Source organism: Homalodisca vitripennis, chromosome 2, assembly GCF_021130785.1.
Source record: "Homalodisca vitripennis isolate AUS2020 chromosome 2, UT_GWSS_2.1, whole genome shotgun sequence".
Lineage (NCBI taxonomy): Eukaryota > Metazoa > Arthropoda > Insecta > Hemiptera > Cicadellidae > Homalodisca > Homalodisca vitripennis.
In genome coordinates, this window is record NC_060208.1 from 75,416,931 (window position 1) to 75,440,968 (window position 24,038).

The 24,038-nt window shown below is 35.7% G+C and overlaps 1 protein-coding gene across 2 annotated transcripts in view; it reads right to left on the reverse strand.

Annotated features, from left to right (window-relative positions):
• Positions 1-7,643: 7,643 nt before the first annotated feature.
• The window catches only part of LOC124354194 (probable ribonuclease ZC3H12C), a 35,419-nt gene continuing 19,024 nt past the window's right edge, over positions 7,644-24,038 (reverse strand). For both annotated transcript variants that reach the window (XM_046804474.1, XM_046804475.1), the window contains exons 3-7: positions 15,356-15,538; positions 13,411-14,313; positions 11,876-12,082; positions 10,686-10,793; positions 7,644-8,204 (exon numbers count right to left, since the gene is read on the reverse strand). In XM_046804474.1, coding sequence (XP_046660430.1) covers positions 8,102-8,204; positions 10,686-10,793; positions 11,876-12,082; positions 13,411-14,063 — 1,071 coding nt within the window. In that variant the 5' untranslated portion in view covers positions 14,064-14,313; positions 15,356-15,538 and the 3' untranslated portion in view covers positions 7,644-8,101. The remainder of the gene's footprint in view (positions 8,205-10,685; positions 10,794-11,875; positions 12,083-13,410; positions 14,314-15,355; positions 15,539-24,038) is intronic.

Here is a 24,038-nt window from a genome sequence, read left to right on the forward strand (position 1 = left end):
TTGAAGTATTCTTTTGACATTTTTTCACTTCTACAAGTTGTCTTCGGTTCCTTAGGTAGCTTTCGGACCATTTTTCAGCTGTTTCCTAGATTCCTAGGTTACCCAATTTTCTCACAACCAAGGCAATCAAATGTTTAACTTAAGTCCAAATATATGCTACATACAGTATTCCCAGTTTCTACGCATTTTATAATGTACTCTACCATATAAAATACTATATAACTTAAGGTGAACACTAGTTTCTTAAGAACAACTTTCTCACAATTGTTGATCATGAAAGTAACAAGGATATTGTCGGTAATTCTGTACTTCATCTTTAGATTCAGTTTTATCAAAGAGAACTATTTTGGAAATTTTTTGTTTTGACGGACAATACTCAATTTGAAACAAGCAATTGATATACTTATTCTAATCTATGCACATATCAAGATGATTAAGATATGGGGATCAATAATTTACCAGACTAATCCAATAGATATAGAATAATAATTATTACAACAGCCTTTAGACAAGTTTTAAAACTATGCCAAGAAGTCATATTTTCCTTCTGGCTTAGTCAGAACAAAGGTAGATTTCACATGTAGCTGTTATCTCGAATTTTTACGATTAAATTTTCATGTATACTTCTAAATCTTTTAATCAGCCACTATCTTGAAATCTGAAGTTGTAAGAAACTAGTAGGGATAATAAAAGACGAAAAATCCAATTTTGTTTGTGACAGCTGTAAACGGTTGGAGCAACGTGAGAGGACTGTGAGTGACTCGTCTAATTTATCTGAGAAAGTTGAGTGTAATTGCTCATGTGACTGTATTGTACATATTAGAATTTTGACTGATCAAATTTTTGATCTTACAAAAAATATGCGAGAACTTCAAGAACAGATTAGGTCAGTGCAATCTGATAATGTGAAGTTTATCTTCCGTTCTTCAAGGCCACACAGAGGCAATTGGGGACTTTTTTGACTAGGCCAAGTGACAGTGAGCGAGTGTCTTACTCTGGTATACTGAAATCTACCTCTAAAAATACTAACTCTTTCTATCCTATGATAGATAGTAATAATGAGAACAGACGTGTTATGTCTACATCTGGAAAATCTGACAGTTTAGACCGGCGTGAAACTGGTCGGACTGTTGACCTATGTAAATCTGACAGTGCATCAGATTTGGAGGGTTATCAACAGACTAGAAGATCTGCAGTATTACCACCTAGGCCTAAATCAACATTAACGGAGTTGGAGGAAAGTGACAGCAATGATGGTTTTGTTGAGGTTAAATATAAAAAGCACAATAAGCGCACCTCACACACACATCAGCGCAAGACTGGTGCTAACAAACATAAGTTTTTTACAGGTCGTGCAACTGTGACTGATGCCAAACTAAAAGTAGTAGAAAGGTACAGACATGTTTTTTGTTTCAAGATTTTCTGAAAATGTGGAATGTGAAGATATCAAAGAGTATCTGAGTGGCAGTGCTAAAGCTAATTATGAGGTAACCAAGTTAAAAAACAGACGTCCAGGATATAGTTCCTTTAAGGTTGGTGTTCCCTTATCACTGTGGAATAAGGTGTTTGATGCAGATTTTTGGCCTGAAGGTATTTACATAAGTCGCTTTAGATATTCAAACAAAGGCAACTCTGATTCTTCAAAACATTCTTTTTGGAGATGAAGACCGTGTTGGTACCAAATACGTAGGCCTATACAAGAATAATTTTTCACTGATGTTGTGGAATGTACAAGGTTTGATAAATAAAACTGATATTCTTTAACTAGTTGCTGATAATAACAATCTAGATGTTATTTGTATATGTGAACACTGGGATCTCTGATAACGATATCAGCAATCTTGTTATCCCTGGCTACCGTACTGTCAGCTATTTTTGTAGGAAAACCAAACAGAGAGGAGGAACTTTGATCTTCATAAAGGAACACATAAACTCTGTGATCTACGACAGACTTCCATCAGTGGTTGAAGAGCTTCAATTCGAAGGCGGCAGCAGTTCTCCTTTGTGATTTCAAAACTGTGGTTGTGTCATTCTACCGTCCCACCCACAAGGTAACACCTATGCTTTCTAGATAAGCTACATGATGTTTTTTCCAGTCTCTATGGTGGGAACTTCAATCTATTCTGGCTGGGGGACTTCAACATAGATTTTATGTCTAACACTAGTGAAACTCACAACTTCAAAACTTGATAAACAGTTTTAATCTAACTCCAGCAGTAGTTGAGATTACAAGACCTAACGCCACTTCTGATGGGGGCGGTACAATGTATCGACAACATTATAACCTCATTGCATCCAGACAGATGGACAGCGACTGTAGTACATATTGGTGTATCCGATCACAATGCAATAGTTTTTAAGGCATGTATCGATAATGAAATACAATCTAACCGACCTTTCAAGCTGTCGGTCATTCTAGAATACTAAAACTGTGAAAACAAAAATATATTTTTTGTTTTACTTAAAGAAAATAAGTTGGCTTGATGTATATAGTAATGGTAGTGATGTAAATCATAAGTTTCAATTGTTCTTTGATTCTCTCATGTGGGCTGTAAATAGTTCCTTCCCATTTAGGACTAAGTTTGGTGGTTAGCACAACTGGGAGAAAAAGCAAAAGTAGCAATTGGTATCATGAGGGTCTTGTTGTTTCTATTAAAAGGGATCTAGATAGGCTGCATTTTTTGTTAAAGAATAGTATAGATCTTGATGGCAAGATTTACAATAGTTATAAGTCAGTTAAAAAGCTCTATCAAGATGAAATTCAAAAAGCAAAATTATCTGCAAATTGTGATATGGTAAATGCTTCCTTGAAATAAAACCAAGGCTGCTTGGTCAATTATCAATAGCTGTACGAAGAGTAACAGTAAACCTCTGCCCACGCCAGTTTCTTTGACAGCAGATAAATTTAATAAATATTTTTGTGGATTGTGTAAATGACATTAGAACCAAGGTGCCTTGTAGTATAGAAGACCATATCTTTTATGTAAATAGTGTAAACTGTGATTGTAATAGATTTGTAAATAGTTTTTTAATATTAATGTTTTTACTGTAGAAGAAGTTTTTAAAGCCATAAATGAAATAAGAGAAAGCGCATGCCTGGATGTCTATGGGCTAAATGCTGCCATTCTAAAATTGCTTCTGTTTTTATTTGTGAAGTCCTCACTTACTTATTCAATTTAAGTATCACTCAAGGTGTTTTTTCCTGACTTATTGAAGGTTAGTAAGGTAATATACCCATACACAAAAGAGGAGCAAAAGAGTTATGTGACAATTATAGACCTATATCTATTGTGCCCACAGTGTCAAAAGTCTTGGAGCGACTTTTACATGGTCAGCTTGTGCACTTTTTGGAAATCAATGACTTATTGTCAAAAAGTCAGTTTGGCTTTAGACCAAAGAAGAGCACTGTTGAAGCTGTTCAACAAGTAATTATCAACTCCTATGAAGGTATTGAGAACCATAATAGTGTAGTTCTGAGATCCTATGATATGTCCAAGGCCTTTGACACTGTGGACCACAACATCTTGGTAAAATAAGTTACCTTATTACTTTTTCAGTAATTCTGTTGTAAGCCTGTTAAAATCATATTTAGAAAATAGACGTCAAACCGTGTTCCTAAACGGCAACTTTTCTAGCACACTGTATGTACGCCATGGAGTTCCACAAGGTTCCATTTTGGGGCCAATGCTTTTTGTCCTGTATATCAACGACCTTCCATACAATTTGCAAAGTAACAGTATAAAGACCTTTTTGTTTGCAGATGACTTGGGAATGTGTATACAAGATAAGTGTGTAGATAATACCAATGCCATTTTAACAGACTCAGTTCTGAGACCATCCTCGATTGGTGTAGTGCCAACAAACTTAAGCTAAACTCTCAAAAAACACAAGATCTCACTTTAAGTCTTTCAAATAAAGGGGGCTGTGTTCCTCCTCTCAAGTTTCTTGGCATATATTTGCAGAGTGATTTAAAATGGCAACATCATATCGATTATGTGGCAACAAAGATTTTCAAAAGGCATATTCTTGATAAGATCTTTAAGAAATAAAGTAACTCGGGACATCCTGCTTAGTGTGTATTATGCCTTTGTACATAGTCAGCTAAACTATGGAATTATCCTTTGGGGAAACTCTGGCTATTGTGATAAGTTGTTTGTTTTGCAAACAAAGAATCATTAGGCTTATTTGCAGTTTGCCAGATTTGACTCACTGTAGACCATATTTTATAAAATTAGGCATTCTTTCCCTCCCATCAATGTATGTTTTTTTCTACACTAATGTACATTAAAGAAAACCTCTATTGGCTTTCAACATATAACTGATATTCATGGCTATGAAACAAGGAATAGGCATAATATTGTTACAAAAAGATATAATTACTCTAGCACTCAAAACAGCTTTATATATCAAGGCATTAAGTTATTCAATGCATTACCTAGTGACGTCAAAGGCATGTCCCTAAACAGGTTTAAAATTGCTATTAAGTTATGGTTGACTGAAAGATGCTTGTATAGTGTAAGTGAGTACTTTTGATGTATAGGGTAACTTTCAACCTGGTTTCGGTCCTCTGGCAATCTCTGTATTTTTTATAAATTTTTAGTTAATTTTAAACCTAGACTGTTAAATTGTAATTTTAAATTAGGCCTAGTTTTATTGAACAAAATATTCACCATTTTGACAATGTCTTACAAAATGACCAAAGACTTTAATCTTTAATATAGTAAATAAAAACATGTATTTAAGGGTTTGATGTATTTTTAAAATGTATTTGTATTTAATAATTATACGTTAGTGTGGATTTTTGTTATCCTTTAACTGTTGACGTTGTTATACACTTTGTGTTCTGACAATAAATGATTGATTGATTGATTGATTGATAGTAGTTTTAAATTACTTGAAAATGTGTTGATTCTGATTTATGTTGTGAAATATGTCACAATTCGATCGAAATTTTGTGTTAGAGTAGTTAGGCTACATGTTTTAACATGTCATACGTTAAAGTCTTAGTTACCCATAAAACTAATGTAAAGATTTTCCATGGAGTGACATACACCATCAAACTCAATGTTGCCTACATAAAAATGAAACTTGATGAAAATCTCAAAACTATAGGTCAGTTCGTTTTATTATATCGTGTGGATTTACTATTGACTATAGAGACACACAGAAATGAAATTTTCCACTCCCTCGAGTTAGAGTAATTTGCTTATGGTCAGCCAATAAACATGCATGTCTTTGTTATGTTCATGCAAAATTATCTGCTCACGAGATATCATGCGTACACATAGACAGACAAATTAAATTTTCTAGCCCATCGAGTGATCGATTTCACTAACTCTGTTAATAAACTTACAGACTACAACAGAGTATCAAAGGACGTGATGGAATGTAACGAAAACTTTACCAATCAATCTACCAAATATCACATGTTAACATGTCAAATGAATGAGCTCAGTCTGTTTACAAATTAGTTTATTCTATAATTTTCTAGTTGCCATTATGTTAACCTATAATAATGTAAAAAGTCCGTTAACGTTTAGCCAAATCCTATGGAGTGACATAAACCATCATAAAACTGGTTTCTTGTATGGAAAATAAAGTTTATGCAAAATATAAAGCCTATAAGTCAGTTCGTTTTCAAGGTAAGGTGCGATCAGACAAACACAGAAATGACTGACAACAGACCTTCAAGGATAGGCTTTGCTAACGCTCAGCCAATAAATCTTTGAAGTGATCTAGTAAAACATAGTTTTTGTTAACTTTACAGGAATAATAGACATTTCAATAAAAAAAAAATTGTGTAATCAGACTGAAGATAAAAATTTGAATGTTTTGCAACATGTATGTGAGTTAAATCTTTGATTCTTATGTAACTAATATAATCAAAGATTACACAAGAGCAGTTTTCTTTTTCAACCTTTGATGGGCAATAAATAAGACAAGTAAATAGAACATTGTACCAAATTGTACGTTAACTCATGTTTACTTCTCAACATAACAGCCTTGATGATTGAGGCATTTGTGTTATCTGTACAAAAGTTTTGTATCTCTTAAAATTTGCAGCCAGTGATTTAAAATGAGTTGTGAGCTTAAAGTTTCTAAGTAGTTGGAAAACGCTGACCTCCAAGCTATTTACACAATTCAGGAAAAATATGGAAGGCGCTCGGTTCCACGTTCACCATGCAGAATAGAGGGCAATAAGCAGGGTGACCAGCCAACTTCAATCATGAAATTCCTGTACCATTTCAGCATTTTTCATCTTTAAAATTCCAGAACGATCAAACAAAAAATTGTAGTCTTCTCGAGTCTTTCCCAATGCTAGATAATGTTTTTAGATACTGCCTTAAAAATATAACTGGTAAGTTATCAATAGTATTTTTTTAAAATTATGTTCTACCTAATGTTAATTTCAAAAATAAAATTTTAATTAATTGAAAATGCTTCAAAGTTATATTAGTTATTAAAATTAATTAAAAAGTGATGAGAGTCACATAAGAAAACTTTTAGACGTTTTTGCTGGTGATACGTAAGAGTGTCCATGAATACAGTGTTTTAGTTGGTTTGAAAATTACCTGAGTATGGTTAATGTTTTGAATTTCATTCAAGTAAGTAATGTTATATTACTCATGATTGCATTGTTTTTTAAAAAATAGTCTCTATCATTACAGTATTAAAATTTCAAAAAGCTTGTTTTGGTGAAAAATAAACTTTAACTGAATTTTTTTTCAAAACCTTATGCTTTTTTAGCAAAACAAACCTCTAGTGCTTGACTAATTATTTTATAACTGTGTTTATTGTAAAATATTAGGTTATTACACATGACTTTAGGATGTTTTTAAATGCGTTTTATCATAAAAGTTTTGAAATTTTAAAATAATTTTTTTTTCTATTAGTTATTTTGCCTCAAAATGGATTTTTAATTTTTTAAATTATATAAACAAAAACTTGTATAAAAATCTGAATGTTACATAGATTTTGAAAAAAAGAATTAAAAAGGAGCTTATTATGATGAGAAATAAATTTTAGGAAAACTTTTTTCTAAAACGCTCTGGCACTTTTTGCATAGTCATACAAAAAATAACTCTGCACTTTTTAACAAGCATTTTTTATGTCGCACTAAAAGGGTTAATTTAATTTATGTGAAAAAACTTCCTCATTTAAAAACTTTGTCACAATGACATTACTTGTGTAAATTTCAATTTATTTTGAATAAGAAAGGGATTTGAAGTAAATTAATTGTCCTGTAACACTTTTTATCAGCACAAATACAAAATAACAACTGATGCCAGTTTGTAGGTTACCTGTACATTATGTACACATTAAATAAATTTTTCAGCTATGTAAAAGTAATAAATTTGAAGTATTTAATTAGTTATTAATAAAAGAAAATAATATTAAACTACAAAAGTAGTTATTTGTATTAACAATCACACTCAAATATATTGAATTTTGATCTGAAACAAATATTTTTTTTCCAAATTGAAGTTGAGATTTTAATTTTAAATTTGGTTATAAAGACAATCAACGAAGGGCAGAGTTTGCTGCAGCCTTGAATTTGGATCCACGTTAGTGCCAACTGAACATTAATGAGTCAATGCAGATGAGAATCAAAGGGTTTAAGATGTTTAATAAAAACTATCTAATTTATTCAAAGAAATAACGTTTATTAAAAATTCAGATCTCATTGAGCCTTATAGATACAAACAAATATTTATAAAATATTAATTATAAAATGTAAAAAACAATATTTACAATTATGTTGTAACCAAAGTTGTGATTACACTTCCTATTTTGTACTATATTACATATCCTTATATTATATACAAAATTACTATGCATTAATATTTATAAAGCCACTATGAGACTAGGCTGCATGACTTACATTATTAACACCTTTCAATCAAATCAACAACAGGGGTTTTACTTGGTGTACCATCTTGTATATTTAAATTATAAAACCCTTGTAAACTACATTTAATTATAACAATTTTTACACAATTATTCAATTTTTTACATGCAAAAAATAAAAAAAACCCACTTTTAACATGTGCTTTTTGCACTTACAGTAATGTTTAAGACAATATTCTTAAATAGTATAAAATTAATCTGGAAACTTGAGAAATTCATCTAATGGTGGACCATGTCGTCCCATAGGGTCCTGTGGGAACATTAAGACATCATCCACCCAGGAGAACATCAGTATGCTAGAACAATATCAGGGCAATGTCAGATTGTAAGTGATTAAATCCTTCAGGTTCTAAGTGATAAAATTTTATTTAAATTGGGATAATCCTACCCGTCAGTTAGTTTCCTCAGCCATTAACCTACTTAGCCTAGTAGACCTTGTGTGGCTTCAAACCCAGTCTTGATTATGTTATTTTATCTGCAATAGTCAACAAGTTCATTGGGTCAATATACCAGACTAAAACACTTACTCTGTCTGTTTTTTTTTTTTTTTTTTTTACTCCATTTTTTTTTACTCCATTATGAACCCTTTGAGATGATTTTTTTAAATTTTGAATTAAAGTAAATAAGAAATAGTAACATTTGATTTTGGAGGTCTGGGACAAAATTGTTCACAAAATGTGTATTTGTGGAGTAATCAAACTTATTTTAATGTGGCTCACTAAGGGTTAAAACAAAACAAATAATTCTAAAATACAGTATGGTCTCCTTTAACATAGTATATACACTTTTAATGTTGCGGACTGAGGTTTAAAACAAAACTAATAATACTAAAATACAGTATGAACATCTTCTTTTACATCTAATAGATATAAATTTAGCAATTTCCACAGAATTTTGAGGGGTTATAGATTGAAATATTATTTAAATCCACATGGTTTCAATTGAATTATGTAACTTTTAACCATTTTATGATATATAAATAAATTACGAAAATAATCACAGTTGACTGAGATTATAAATCCCAAAAGCTTACATTGTAGACAATAAACACAATATTTAGGTATTAAAACACAATTAAGTTGAAGATCTTAGGAAATTAAGAAATGTTAAAACGAATTCTTATGAATATACGAATCAAGACTAAGTCAAAATTTATCAAAAAACACACCATTCATATGCCCACTTACATTTTACATTGCATTATAACCATAATTAAATTTATATTAATTAAATGTTTTAACAAACACTTTTAGAGATGCAGTTTATGTTATAGTGCATTTAAATACAATGTGTTATTAACAATATGTATGTCATGTATTATTATTTCAGCCTGGTCTTTGATTGGGCTACACTTTTGAAGTATATCCATGAAAATCAATTCTTTCAGGATAAAACTAAAATAAACCTTAATCACCACATTTTATTTAGATAGTCTACCTACAAAAACTAAATTTTATGAACAAAGCAAATATTCAGCCACAATTTTAAAACTACTACAATTTTACACTCGTTGCACTGATGCAAGATGAAATAAGGAACATGCTTACTTTAGAGGGCAGGCAAGAGGTTGGAATGCTAAAAGGTTAAAAGTATCTTTGGTTAACAAAATACTCAGTATATGTGTTCAATACTGTGTTTCTACATGTAACAGGGTTTTAAGACAAATTTCTTTGAACGATTGTAGTGCTTGTAGTAGGATGTTAGGCTTGTAAACTTAACAACACACAACCCAACTCCTCAACTTTACTTACTCTCCAAGACCTCATCTAACTCAGATTACTAAAGGATGGATAACAAACTGCCCCGCTTATGACAAAAAATGGTCTAGCAACCATCGATAAGCACAGAGCTGGTCATGTAGAGTGCAGTATATCTTTAAACTACTGAAACGAACTTCCCACACATCCTAGCGGACTAACTAAGAACTACAATCACAAAATAAGGCAAACAATCGTTGACACTCTTATGATGTTTACAGCATGGTCAGCTCTTACGCCTATAAGGGTTAACACAATATAGAAATAGGTTGCCACAGAAGACGCGTGAATGGAAAATTAAATAAAAAATGCCTTTATTTACAGAGGCGAAGTTAGGACTGAATAGTCCTCTCTGCCACTTAACCTCTAAACACAAATAAAGAAAATAAAATATAATCATTCCTATTACAATATTGTAACTGGCATGTCAAACTAAATTATATTTAATAATTATTGATTACGATACGAGTATATTGGTTGAACTAAAACAAAACTATCTTTAATACATTAATCAACTGATAGAATTATGACAACCTTACAAGCTTTCATTCTCCATTCACTCAGCTTACATGCAGTTACCCCAAATGCGATTACAAAAACCACCAACCGTCACTCCCACCAAGTCCGCAGCAGAAAGGCTCTAACTTCAGCCCCAAAGCAATCATACTTTTTCAATAATTCTGATATTATCTGGGAGAGCATTCCACAATCAACATGCGAAAACCGTGAAAGATTTATTATATAAGGCTGTCCGATGAATTGGAATTGATAATAAAGATGCAACCCTACGAGTTCTACAAGCACTAATATCAGACATAAACACAACATCTGAGAATTAAGGATGAAGGAGACTAAGAGATTGCTTTGAGCGTATGTAAAAATACTCTCTCAAATCTTAAAATTGAATCTTAAAATCTTCCATAAGCTTTGTAAGCAGTTTTAAGAAACTGATTTGAGTCATTGAAATCAAAAGTATTGTAATAATGCACTAAAACAACAGATCAGTGCTAAGCTACTTACCGTTGCTCTATAGTTTCCTTCCAGTTGGGGTTTTCCTGCAGCAGGTCTCTGTAGTTGTCCGTGGTTACTATCACACCACCGGATTCTGTGGCGTACTGAACTATGAACCTATGAACCATACTTCCAAGATTATACTTATTTAAAGAAGCATAACAAGTCCTTGTTCATATTCATTTATTATCAAAGCATAATAGTCCAAACTAACATGATTCATCAACTGAGCTCATTCCATGAAACAAACATGCACAACTTATCCATAATACAGTATTTAAATACACACAAAGATCAAAGTAGTTTTAGAGGGCATGTCATTGAATAGACTGTTCTTCTACGTTTTGGTCTATTAAAGTAACTTTTGTACTATTTTTGAAAAAGTCTTTACAAACTTTTTATGCTTGAAATTGGCCTCTTGAAAACTTGAAACATGGTTATAAACGTATTTTATAGAAGTGTCGACTTGTACACATTTTAATGTAGCCAACTCAAAGACAGTTTCAGCATTTATTTTAATGTATGTGCCTAAAATGAACCTAAACAACAATAAGTTATTGAGCTGTGTGTCAGAATAACTTGTTATATTTTATGTCCTATTTGTTGTATTTTAGTTATTTAAAAAATTGGCAATATAATATCTATTAACGTTTTGTAAGATTTTGAAAAGAAAATTATAATCAGAAACTTTGTATCTTTGTTTGCATAGATAGGCCTACTTATAAAAGTACATCAACTTCAAAACTCTATGTCCAATTTTTTTTTAACTGTGCCGCAAATCGCTAATTTAACGTGGATGTACCCGTCTCCTTGAGAAACTCAAAGATAATGAACTTACCAACATATGAAAGTTGAATTACAGGAATTAAAGCTATAAGACATCAGCCTGACTATTGATAGTTAGAGTCTTTTATGAGATGTATTGATTTGTCTCTCCATAAAACTTATCATTACAAGAAGAACTTAATAGAACTTTACCATTTAACTGAATCCTACTGCCAGTGCATATATAAAATGGACAAACTTGTGGCATTTAAAATATGGCTGAAAACCCAAAAGAAATTATGTATATTGTAACAATTGATGTAAAAGTCTAAATATAGTTAACCACATACAATTACTTTTAAAAATGAATTTATAGTATTCGCTTAATTGTGAAGATACTATTAAAATAATGTGTACTAATAAAAACATTGTACCTATCATCATACGAAGCCACACGTTTTCCATTCACTTTTCTGCTTGGTGTGAACACAACTGTACCCTGGCGCTCCATTAGGTTCAAGCCAGAGTACGTCTCCCGGTTGATGCGATGGTGAGGCAAGAACGCTTTAATCTGCCGATGGCCACGCTTCTCAAAATAATTTATACACATCTGAAGTCGCTTCAGCGAAAATTCGCCATGGCTGCAGACATTTAGAAATATATGGTGGTATGATCTGCATACATTTGATTAAGAGTTATACACCTTCCATATTTAATTGTTTATTTAAGATATATTTTATTTACATCTTTTCATGAAGAGCATTTAATGACTATTCAATATTTGTGTAATAGTAAGTATATACTGTAATATACTGAATACATTTTGGTAAATATATTACTATGATCCCTAAACTAGTTTTCTTTAGGACTAAATTATTCCATGCAAACAACAGTAGGAGAAAAAGAAATTGATAAAACTATGAGATGTGAGGTGTTACCCATTTAAATAACAAAATGAACGCTGTACTATCCACAAAAGGGGGTGGTTCTCTGGCGAGGCTGTCTATATTTCCACCAATATAAATAAAAGGGAAGCGTCACAAGTATGCCATGAAATTATACTCACTTACAGAACACTCTGGATTGATACTTAAATTTCATGTATTTGCTGGTTCTTCAGATTCGGATGTAGGCAGAAAAAGTCATACAGAAAAGGTTGAATTGCATTTGCTAAAAGAAAAATTTAATAATAGCCACTTCATTTTCATGGACAACTTTTACAATAGTTACTCACTGCCTTCAAAGCTCCTAGAACAGGATACATACTGCACTGGAACTTTGTGTACTAACAGAAAAATGTCCCAAATGATATAAGACTGCCAAACTCAAGAAAGGCAAGACCATGAGGAAGTATGGGAATAGCGTCATGGTAGAAAATGGCGTGACAAGCTTGTTGTGGCCTATACACTGAATTTGAAAATGAAATGGTGGACTCCATTATCAAAAATAATACTGTTGTGAAAAAGCCACTCCCCACCCTTGTGAACAAAAAACAATGTGGTGATGTAAGAACATTTTCATCAACACTCTTCAAATGATTCTATTAAATGTGCACAATTTACACAACAAATTCCAGTGGAAAATGAATTTTTATGAATTTAGACTTGAAGTCAATCGATTACTCTTGACATTTTAGTTAATCTTCTCAAGTGTATATTTTTTGTGTACTTAAACGACAAAGTTCAATAAGTTTGAGATTTTTTCTAAATAAAAGATAAAAATATAGAACATAGATAATAAAAAGCGTTTTGACTTATTACAGTTTTAGTCTTACTGTACTAATTGCTCAGCAATTCAAATCTTGTTTTAAAAATCACAACTCACTGATTAATATTCAGTAATTAATTCCTACATTTGCTATAGTAATCTAACCTTAGTAATCTGATAAGGTACCAGTTTAAAAACACCTATTTGACTAAAATGTTAACTTAAAAACTGTGAAGTTATAATATGTGTATAGAGCATTCACCTGATGGCCACATTATTGCCATCAATGACAATCGGACGTAATCCTGTCCTCTTCTCTCCTGAATTGGCGTTGGGATTGTAGATATTGGAGTCTGCTGCAGTTTTCACAGAGTTGCCCATTGTTCCATTTGTAAGAGTTTCCACTAAATGTGCAGTTCTCTTGTACGTGAGCTTTGATACTTTCTTTGGTGGGACATAAGACTGCGACATCAAGAGTCTGGATGATGTCGGAACCTCATCATCATCAATCTCTATCGGTGTAGATGTAGTTACATCAAGCCGGTTGATACCTTCACACATAGCTTTTGTAGTCGATGCGTGGTGTACCTTTTTGTTGTCTCCATCTAGTGCAACTCTAGTAGTATTGACATTTTCTTTGTTACTAGCAAGAGAGTTATCTTCGGTGTTGGTCCTTAAGCCGGAATTAAACTCATCTAATACAATCACATCATCATCCAAAATTTCAACTATCGAGTCTAAATGTCTTTTTCTCTTTGTTCTATTTATTTCTGGTTCTTGGCAAGAAACCTTATCACCAGATATTTGTGCTAGGTTTAATGTTGGGTGACTATTGTTCTCTTCTGAATCAATAATTATAATTTCTTCAATAGGAGCCTTTTTTCGTGACATCAATATTATTAACATTACATTCATTATTCCTTTCCTGTTTCTCAGTTTCAACTGATTTTGAATTTTCCAAATCTATAATTACAATAGATTCATCTAAATTCTGCTCTGAACCTGCCACCTGTACATCATCATCGACTACAGTCTGATCCAAGGCTATATGTGATTCTTTATCATCTTCATCATCAATCAAATCTACAACTACCACTGGTTGTTTTTTAGTCACTGTATTAGGCTGTGATTCTTCAACCAAATGCAAGTAATTTTCTAGGAGTACCTAGGAAGGAGAAATGCAATTGTATATTAGAAATACACACAATTAAAATTGAATTATAGAATGAAATCTTTAATAAAGAGCCCAACAGGTATATATCCATTCAAAAAAGTAGTTTCAATATTTCAGATTCAAAAATCATCAACAAAATCAGCTCTCAGCAAAAAGATGCCATCAAAGAGCTTCATTTGCTATGACTTATCACTAATATAGCCCTGACAAGGGCTTTTTGGCTAGACATGAAAAATCCATACTGACCAATTATTTGGATTCTAACTGCAAAAAGCTCCACTTTCTGATTATGTTTAAAAACAATGAGCTTCTCTCATATTAATATTACGCTACAGTTTAATATTTATAATATAAAGTACACTAATAAATCAATATTTTTTATGTAAAATTTTTGTTACTGATAATTTTCATGGAAAGTACTACCAATCACGTATATTGTTTGAGCCATGCTTCAGTGTCCTTACCAACTATATACAGACGGAATTAGGTCCTAAATACCAGAACTTTTTATTTTTTCATAAAAGTCTGCAAAGTTAAAGAAGACAGTTGAGCCATGCCTTATTAACAAAATTTTCCATCAATCTATGGTTTGGATTTAATCTGAAAATATTTTGATTTTATTTAAGTTGTCTATTAAATAAACAAATTATTTGTCTTTGATATTAAATTTTCTATAATATGCGTTTAAAGTAGCATAAGTGTTTTATTCAATGATTGCTGTTGATTTTATTATCAATATCTAAAGAAATGTGGACACGCAAAAATAGGGATGAGACATTAAACTTAGTTTGGACCACACCATAAATTAACATCAAACATAAATTATTAATTTATATAGTCAGTATAAATATTTCTGTCGAGCAAGAGTTGCAGTAATACTAAATAATGTATAAAAAAACAGTAACTTTAAAATAAAAAGAACTAATAGAGTAAAAAACATTGTACAAATTTGAAAAACAATAAAAATTAAATATGTTTGGATAACAAATAAGAACAACGAATTTAAGCAATGAACTTTGATAATTTTTTTTACCTTGGATCCATTAAAATAAGCAGTTGAACTGTTGTTTATAGCTTTAAGGAAAATCTCACAGGTGTCATTCTGTTGCCGAGGTCCTAGTACAGCAACAGTATTGAATCTTACTTGAAGCATCTCCTTCACAATGCGAATTAACAAACTACTCTTCTTCCAGTTCAAAAACAAACCTGTTGGAACCTAGGTGGGAAATAGTATTTGCAATAAACATATAAAACTCTCGATAACTAAAAAATAGCTTAATTTCAAGAACTTGCCATTAAAACTTTTTTAGATTAGAAACTTTTTTGTTAACTGTAATGCAACCACTTGATTTTTGTGTACGGCTCTTTTTTTATGGAATATATGACTGGCGTGTGATTTAATGGTTGCATAAAGAAACTATATACAAATTTCAATGAAAAACAAGCATCAAATCTGCTCTACGTTCAATAAATTGCATATTTTGACATTAAAATTAATATCAGAAAAATATAGAAATCTCATCTTCTGGTTTATAAATTAAACTTCTGCCCTCTTGTAAAGATACCAATTTAACAAACTGGCTGTAACATAAAATAAAACATGTCCAAATCATTGTGTTGATTTGCATGCAAGTTTTCCAGCGGTTTTTCCCTTCCACCATTGGATCATCGCCAATTAGTACTGTTCCAGTGAACATTGTGCTTTTGCATCATCGTGTACCGACTAAATAACCTTACTTTTGTGTGCCAAAAGTTTATGGTATATGCCTTTCACTATATAACTAATACATATTTATGGGTAAAATTGTTTTTTTTTCTTTGTTCGTTTTTCTAATTATCATCAAATCGTTTATCAAATCAAATCAAATCGTTTATTAGACATTGACAATAAAATTGCATAAAATCATCAGAATTAACATAACAAAATTAATATACTAAACTAACTTAATTATACTACATTCCTGTCAGATAAGAAAGCATTAATAGAATGGTATTCTTTGTTTAAAAGAAACCTTTTTACATTTCTCCGGAACACAGGCATACTCTGTTTAGATCTTAGGTATACCGGCAAGTGATTAAATAGTTTAACCGCTGAGTCCAAAATTTGTTTTTCAAAAAATGTTGTCCGATGCTGAGGATTTGGCAAGCGGTAGAGATCCCGCAGAGTAACCAGGTTGTGTGTAGGAACTAAAGAGTTGAGCGTTTCGTTTCATGAAGGACGTGGTTTCTAAAATAAACATACTGGGAAATGTCAGAAGGTTGTTTGCATAAAATAGACCTTTGCACGATTTTGATGTTTTGAGGCCAAGAATTACCCTCACTGCCTTTTTTTGTAAGCGGAATACGTACTGAGTCCTTGTAGATTCAGCCCCCCAAATTGGCAGACCGTAGGTTAGATGAGGGTAGATACAACCAAAATATGCTGCAAAAAGTATTTCCCTATTAGAAAAGTGAGAGAGTCGACGCAATAGAAAAATTCCACTACTCACTTTTTCACATACCTTGTCTATATGGTGATGGTATTTGAGATTACAATCGATGACCAGCCCCAGAAAATCTGTTGTCTCAGATGATGAAATTTCTAAGTCTCCTATCATAACACAGGAATTCGCATGTGCGAAATCATCACAATCACGTATGCGAAAGTCAATGAATTTGGTTTTTGTTGTATTGACTGCAAAAAGGTTATCCTCTAGCCACTGCAAAAGGGAACCACCCTGAATGAATGCATCTATTTCAAGACATTCTCGGTTCTTATGAGAAAGGCTGAGCGAGGTATCATCAGCAAACAGGCAAATGTTACCATTACTTATGCTTCTAGAGATATCATTTACATACAGTAAGAACAGGACAGAGCCCTGGGGCACGCCTGCCCCCACCGACAATGTAGATGAAGCCTGACTACGAAGGCAGCCCAAGTCATCAACAAAAGGTAACTCTACCAACTGAGTGCGACTCAAAAAGAAAGACGATATCCAATCATAAGCAATTCCTCTGACTCCATAATTCTGTAGTTTGTGTAACAATACGTCATGGTTGACCACATCAAAGGCCTTACTAAGGTCTAAGAAAATCCCAAATGAATGGTGTTTTTGGTCAAGGGCCTTAGTTACATTGGAGACAAAGTCAAACACAGCATCGAGAGTGGAAGAATTTCTCCTGTAGCCAAACTGTTTCAAAAAGAGAACATTGTGTGCATCAAGAAAAGGTAACAGCCTTGTTCAATATTTAATTTAATATAGATAAGCATAATCTAGCCCACACGCATTTAGGTATAAGAGAGAGAGGGAGCGTGGTCCCAAATCAGTCGTCCGCTGTTCCAATCAGCGCCACACCCCCTGATATCTTAAAGGGTCCTGTCCCTTGAAGTATTCTGGGCGCTCTTACCGCTTTGCGACTGCTGCCCGTTCGGCGAATAGCAAATACCCCTCTAACCAACCAGGGCGATAGCGTCCCCTGGAGCGAGCCGCTTCCCGGCATTCTGAGTGGAATCATCGGCCGGAGACCATGTAGCTCTACAGTTCGTGGGTCACTCTTTGTGCTCGACCCTTTCGTATTGACTTTGTTTTCAAGTGTTTTTCTTTAATGTGCATTACCATCCTCCTCCCACACTCCTTTTGGAGGTAATTTCAGGTATTAGTGGAGAAGACAGTGTCCAGTGCGGATTATTCGTCGTTCTACCGCGGCCGCCAGCGGTGACGCCCGTTCGCTACGCGCCAATTACGTCGCGCCTAAGCACTCCTGTCGTTGCTGCTTCCCCCTGTGGATCTCTACACACAGCGAGTTTTCCAAGGTACTGTTAAAACTCCATCACTTGTGTTGTATTCTCCTCTCACCCTCTTGTTACCTGCCCACTTTCCCGCCATTCTGCACATTGTTTTAATTTTTATTTTCATAATTGGTCCTCCCGATTAATTAATTTTTAACTTTCTGCCCCGTACATTTTTGGTCCTCCGGGCCGGATTATTGTGAATCAGTGTCCTGTAGATTACAGTAATTTGTGTTGTAATTAATTAATTGTAACAGGCGTCGTTACGCCATTTTGAATCTGCCGTACCGACGCTACCGGCTTGTATGGTGGCGCTGCGAACGTGTTGTACTGGTAACATTGTTTCTTCTCTCGCGCAACTGGATCGTTGACGTCAACAACTATTACGTAATTGTCCGTAGGCAGTCTAATTTTACGACCGCCCCCTCAACAGCTGATGGCCCGATCGATACTTGAAATGCACGGCCCTCCGCTGCAGTCAGCTGTACCGGTTTTTGATACTGCATTTCTCTCGCCGTAACGGAACTCTGTTTTATATCTCTGAATAGAGACTCGGACACGAGTCCCCACCCATACTCTCTCTCACATTAGTAATATACTAGTAATGTATTTAGTTAACAACAGGGCAATATCTGGTTTAGTTAATTGACCACTCTTTCTTTGATAGTATTAATTAACTCACAATAATTCTCCATTCCATTAATGTAACTTTGTGCTAGTGGAAATTTAATTGTTCCTTGTAATTGTTTCTAAAGCAATATATTGCTCACTATTCAATTTGCTATTGAATAACATTTCGCTTTGTTCCATTGTAATTTACTTGTTAAATAAGCAACCAATTAATTGCCATTCTAAGTTCTCATGTCAATTTTAAGATTTAACTTGAACTGATTTGCTCTCTTTTTCATTTCAATTATATCATTGTTGTTTCATGTTCTAGCGTAAATTATGTTAAGAAGTGTTAGATTAACTCTCTGATCGATAGTATTGGTGATTGTAGGTCAATTCTATGGTGTACTCTTGCCAAATTAATTGAAAGCAACATTTCTTATCTCTAACCTACATATTAGCTACTTATTTCTCTACACTCCATTGTATTTTGTCAATTTTATTTTAAAAGGTTCATTCACCGTTCTCTACATTGTGTCTCTTTATCAACCTGATTAACTTAGGATATCTCTCACGGGTTACTTAATTGTTTAATAACAATTATCACTGTCTCTCTTATATTATTTTTACTAATAATTGCTCCATTTAAAATATTTTCTCGCCTTAGGGTTACATAACATTGGTGCTTAGATTAGCTATTAAGGTAGCTTAGGTGGACATACCGGCACTTAATGTAATCTAATTTTGTCTTATCTCAACTTAACTTGTTCCCCCCCCTTTCGCTTACATTGATTTGTTTACATTTACGGTATCCCTCCATTGTTTTTTAAATTATCTTTGTTAATTGTCTCCATTTTATTGTTTTGTGGCACTATCGGGAAACCTTTGGTAATTCTCATTTGTAAAACTGCTTTGCCCCTTTCGATATCACAATGGCTCCCAAGGAATTCAAATACGAAACTTATCGTAAATCAACATATCTTATCAAATCTCGTTTTGCTTCTCTTAACGAAACCGTCACGAAAATCACTACCAGCGCTCCACCTTTGACACCAGTTCAAATCAGACAATTAAACACAGTGTTCGCGGAACTAAAGAAGAAAACGCGCGGACTTTGAACTTAACCTTCAACGTGTCATCGAAGGTGACAGTGAAGCAGCGGATCAAGATACTCTTTCCAAAGATCAGGATGAGGTTAACGACCTATATGTCGCTATTTCTAGCTTGATCGAGGTTCATCTTGTCACTGAACCCACAACTCCGCGTCCTCATCACATTCTGATCATCCCGCGTTGTTTCCCCACGACGGTAACTGGAGTCAAGTTGCCTAAATTAAACTTACAGACGTTGATGGTTCTCCTATGAAATGGATTTCATTTATCAACCTGTTTGACACTACAGTACACCGCAGTGCTTCACTCTCTAACGTCGCTAAGTTCCAGTTATTTACTGAGCATATTGGAAGGCGAACCTCTGAACTTAGTGAAGTCGCTCAATCTCACCCCCCCGCCAATTACCTCATTGCTTATCAGTTGTTGCGGGACAGATATCAATAACATAACGCCGCCTCACTACTCTCCATCTAAATTATATACTTGACATGCCCGCAGTCGCTAGCAACAATGCTAAACAACTTAGAGCGTTTCATAACAACATTTTATGAACATTCAGAGTCCTTGAAAGCCCTGGACTGTGATATCGCCTCTGATAATCCTCTATTGTCAGCTCACTTGTTGCGCAAACTTGACAGCAAAACTGTCCAGAAATTGGAACAGTATCGTGAGTCCCAAAGAGAGCCTGGCGCCGCTCCGCATTCCCTCCCCAAGGTCACGGAGATTATAACATTTTTAAATCTGGAATGCTCCCAGATTGAAGACGCTAGCCTTCACACCCACTCTGAGACGAAAATACTGTCTACCTCTTCCAGACCGAGGGTTGAAAAGCGTGTTCAGTTTCGCCTCCCCCAAGCAAATGAATTTGTTAGCTACTGACGCTAAAATTAATTCAAACTACGAAGCTCTTTGTTTTTGTTGCCGGAAATCTGGGCACAAAATTTACCAATGTCCTCTGTTTAAGGACAAGTCTCCTAATGAGCGGTACAACCTCGTTAAAGATAACCAGCGGTGCATTTCATGCTTGGGAAATCATCCGATTAAAGAGTGCAGATCCAAGAACACATGTTCGACTTGCCACAGGAAACACCATTCGCTTCTCTGCACTTTAATAACAGTGCCGATAGGCCCTAGCTCTTCCGCCACTGCGCCTCTACCCCCCCCCCCCCCCCCCGCTAGCTGTCAACACAACACTGACTTGTGCCGCGCGCTCCACCTCTCTCACTGAAACAAGCACCGTGCTGCTCTGTACAGCACTGGTCAAACTCACTGCCCACAATGGCCAGTCATCATATATTTTCCGCGCCTTATTGGATTCTGGCAGTATGTCCGACTTTGTTTCTGAGCGTGCTGCTCAGCTGTTTAGGCTCACCGTCGCCAGCCTCTAACCTCACTGTCATTGGGTTAGCCCAAAACATGACTAACACCAGAGGGTCACTAGATCTCAATCTTGAAACATTATCGGGACACTTAATTGCCCAAAACCATTCCTTCCATGTACTGGAAAAAATCTCTCTCGAACTTCCGCGGGTAGAAAACTTAACCCGGAAGTACTCATGCGAACAAAATCTTTTGTTCTCGCGGACCCGAACCTTTGGCAAGCCTGGTCCAATCGATGTCCTCATCGGCAACTCTCTCTTCCCTCAACTGCTTACCAATGAGCGACACACTCTCTCGGGGCGAATATGCCTTCTGCTCTTGGCACTATTTTGGATATGTGATTGTTGAAGTGCGCCGTGTCTCTCTACTACCGCGCAAAGAACCTCTAATCTCGCCATCTCTCTCCTCTCGACCACAGATTCTGACCTCCACTCCTCCCTTCAACGATTTTGGACACAGGAAGAACTTCCGATCTGTAGTAAAAAATCGGAAGAAGAAATCGCGTGTGATAAACTGTTTGAGACATCGCATACACGTGACTCGGAAGGTCGCTATGTAGTCAAGCTTCCCTTTGTTGACAACCTCGCCCACACTAAATTGGGAACGTCAAGGTCAACCGCCGCTCATCGCCTGGAGTCTATGGAGAGGCGGATCCACGCCAGAAAATAACTCCCCCCTGAAGGCGCTCTATATCGAGTTCATGACCGAGTACGAGGCGCTCGGACACATGAAATGTCTTCCCCATCCTGATTTATCTGCTCCGCATTATTTTCTCCCACATCATGGGTAGTGAAAGAGTATAGTAGCACTACCAAGCTTCGTGTTGTTTTTGACGCCAGTGCCCAAGAACCGGCTCCAGGCCTATCCCTCAACGACGTACTTCTCACCGGTCCAAAGTTACAAAATAAATATTTGTGATATCCTTCTCCACTTCCGGCTGAAAAATTTTGTTTTTTCGTGCGACATCCGGCAGATGTACCGCCAAATTAAGATTCATCCAGACGACCAAAGGTTTTCAGCTCATCCTTTGGCGTGAAAACCCCTCCCTTCCGCTCTCTACTTACCAGCTGACCACGGTGACGTATGGTATGAACTGTTCACCCTACCTCGCCATAAAAACTCTCCGACAATTGACACAAGATGAAGGTTCCAATTTCCCTCAGGCAGGCAGCTCACATTCTGAAACACCATAGCTATGTGGACGATTTTGATAGCCGGAGCGTCCACTGAAGACGAAGCTCTCCAACTTCAACATCAGCTGATCGAGCTTCCTCCGCTTAGGCGGCTTTGAACTGAGGAAATGGGTTTTCTAATTGCCCAAAAATTACTTCAACCATTGCCTGCCTCTCATCAAGAATCCCCTGTGTTTTCTTCAACCTTCGTCGGACCCTCTGTTCTCCATCTTAGGTATCCATTGGTCACCTGTGACAGACTGTTTTAAATATAACCTCAACGTCACATGTGATGCCCCGACTAAGCGGAAAGTGCTAAGTCTGATCGCTCGGATTTACGACCCGTGCGGTTTTTTGTCCCCTTGCATAATGATAGCAAAGCGCTTCATGCAAGTGTTGTGGACTTCCGGTGTAATCTTGGGATGAACCCTTGTCTCCGGACCTCGCGCTAAAATGGCGAGACTTTGTGATCGACTTAAAAAACATTGTTGAAGTGTCGATCCCTCGGCCGATAAATGGCCACCCCCTCTAGCTCATGTGAACTACATGGTTTCTCGGACGCATCCGAGACCGGTTACGCCGCTGTGGTGTATATAAGGTGCATAAACACTGATAGTGAAGTGAGTGTGACCCAAATAATTTCAAAAACTCGTGCTGCCCCGCTAAAACGAGTAACTTTGCCGCGATTAGAGTTGTGCGCGGCTCACCTCCTGGCTAATTTAGTTCATTATGTACAGTCTCAGTATTCCAGTGTATTAAGTATTGACTCTACAACTTTGTGGTGTGATTCGACTGTGACTCTGTCCTGGATACATACTCTCCCTTACCGCCTCAAAACGTATGTAGCGAATCGTGTAGCTCAAATCCAAGAGCTCATTCCTCACCCTCTTCTTGGCGTCATGTGTCTAGTGCTGACAACCCTGCAGACTGTGCTTCTCGTGGGATCCTCCCTTCGGAAACTTGTTCATCACACTCTTTGGTGGCACGGACCCTTGTGGCTGCAACTACCTCCTCCAGATTGGCCCACTTCCCGTTTTTCTCCGCTCGATGATTCTTCCTTGGACGAGTTTGAAGCCCGTTCCGCTGTCCGTCTTCGTTGCAGCCTCCCAGCCTCCTTGGGATCTACTCCACTCGTTTCTCCTCCTGGACCAAGCTGCTCCATGTGTTGGCGTATCTCCTCCGGTTCTCTCTCATAGCCGCCGGCAAGAACATCATGTGGGTCCTCTTTCTGTCGTCGAGGTGCGAGCTGCTCAACTTCGCCTCTTCCAATTAGTTCAACGAGAATCTTTTCCTGATGACCTGGCAGCCCTTCGAGACAACAAGAACTGCTCCATCAAGCTACAGCGCCTTGCTCCCTTCATTGATGCTGAAGGACTCCTCCGTGTTGGTGGTCGACTAAAGCTTGCTGACTTGACGGAAGAAGTGCGCCACCCCTGTATTTTGCCTAAATCTCACCATGTTGTTAACTTACTAATAGACCACACTCACCTACAAAACTTACATTCAGGGGTTCAATTAACCATGTCCCTTTTAGCCCAGCATGTCTGGATTCTCTCTGCTCGTAGTGTGGTGCGCTCGCGCATTTTTCAATGCCTCCCTTGCTTTAAACAAAGACCCAAGCCTTTGTTCCCTCTCATGGGTGATCTACCCAAAGCCGCATAATTCCCGCTCGAC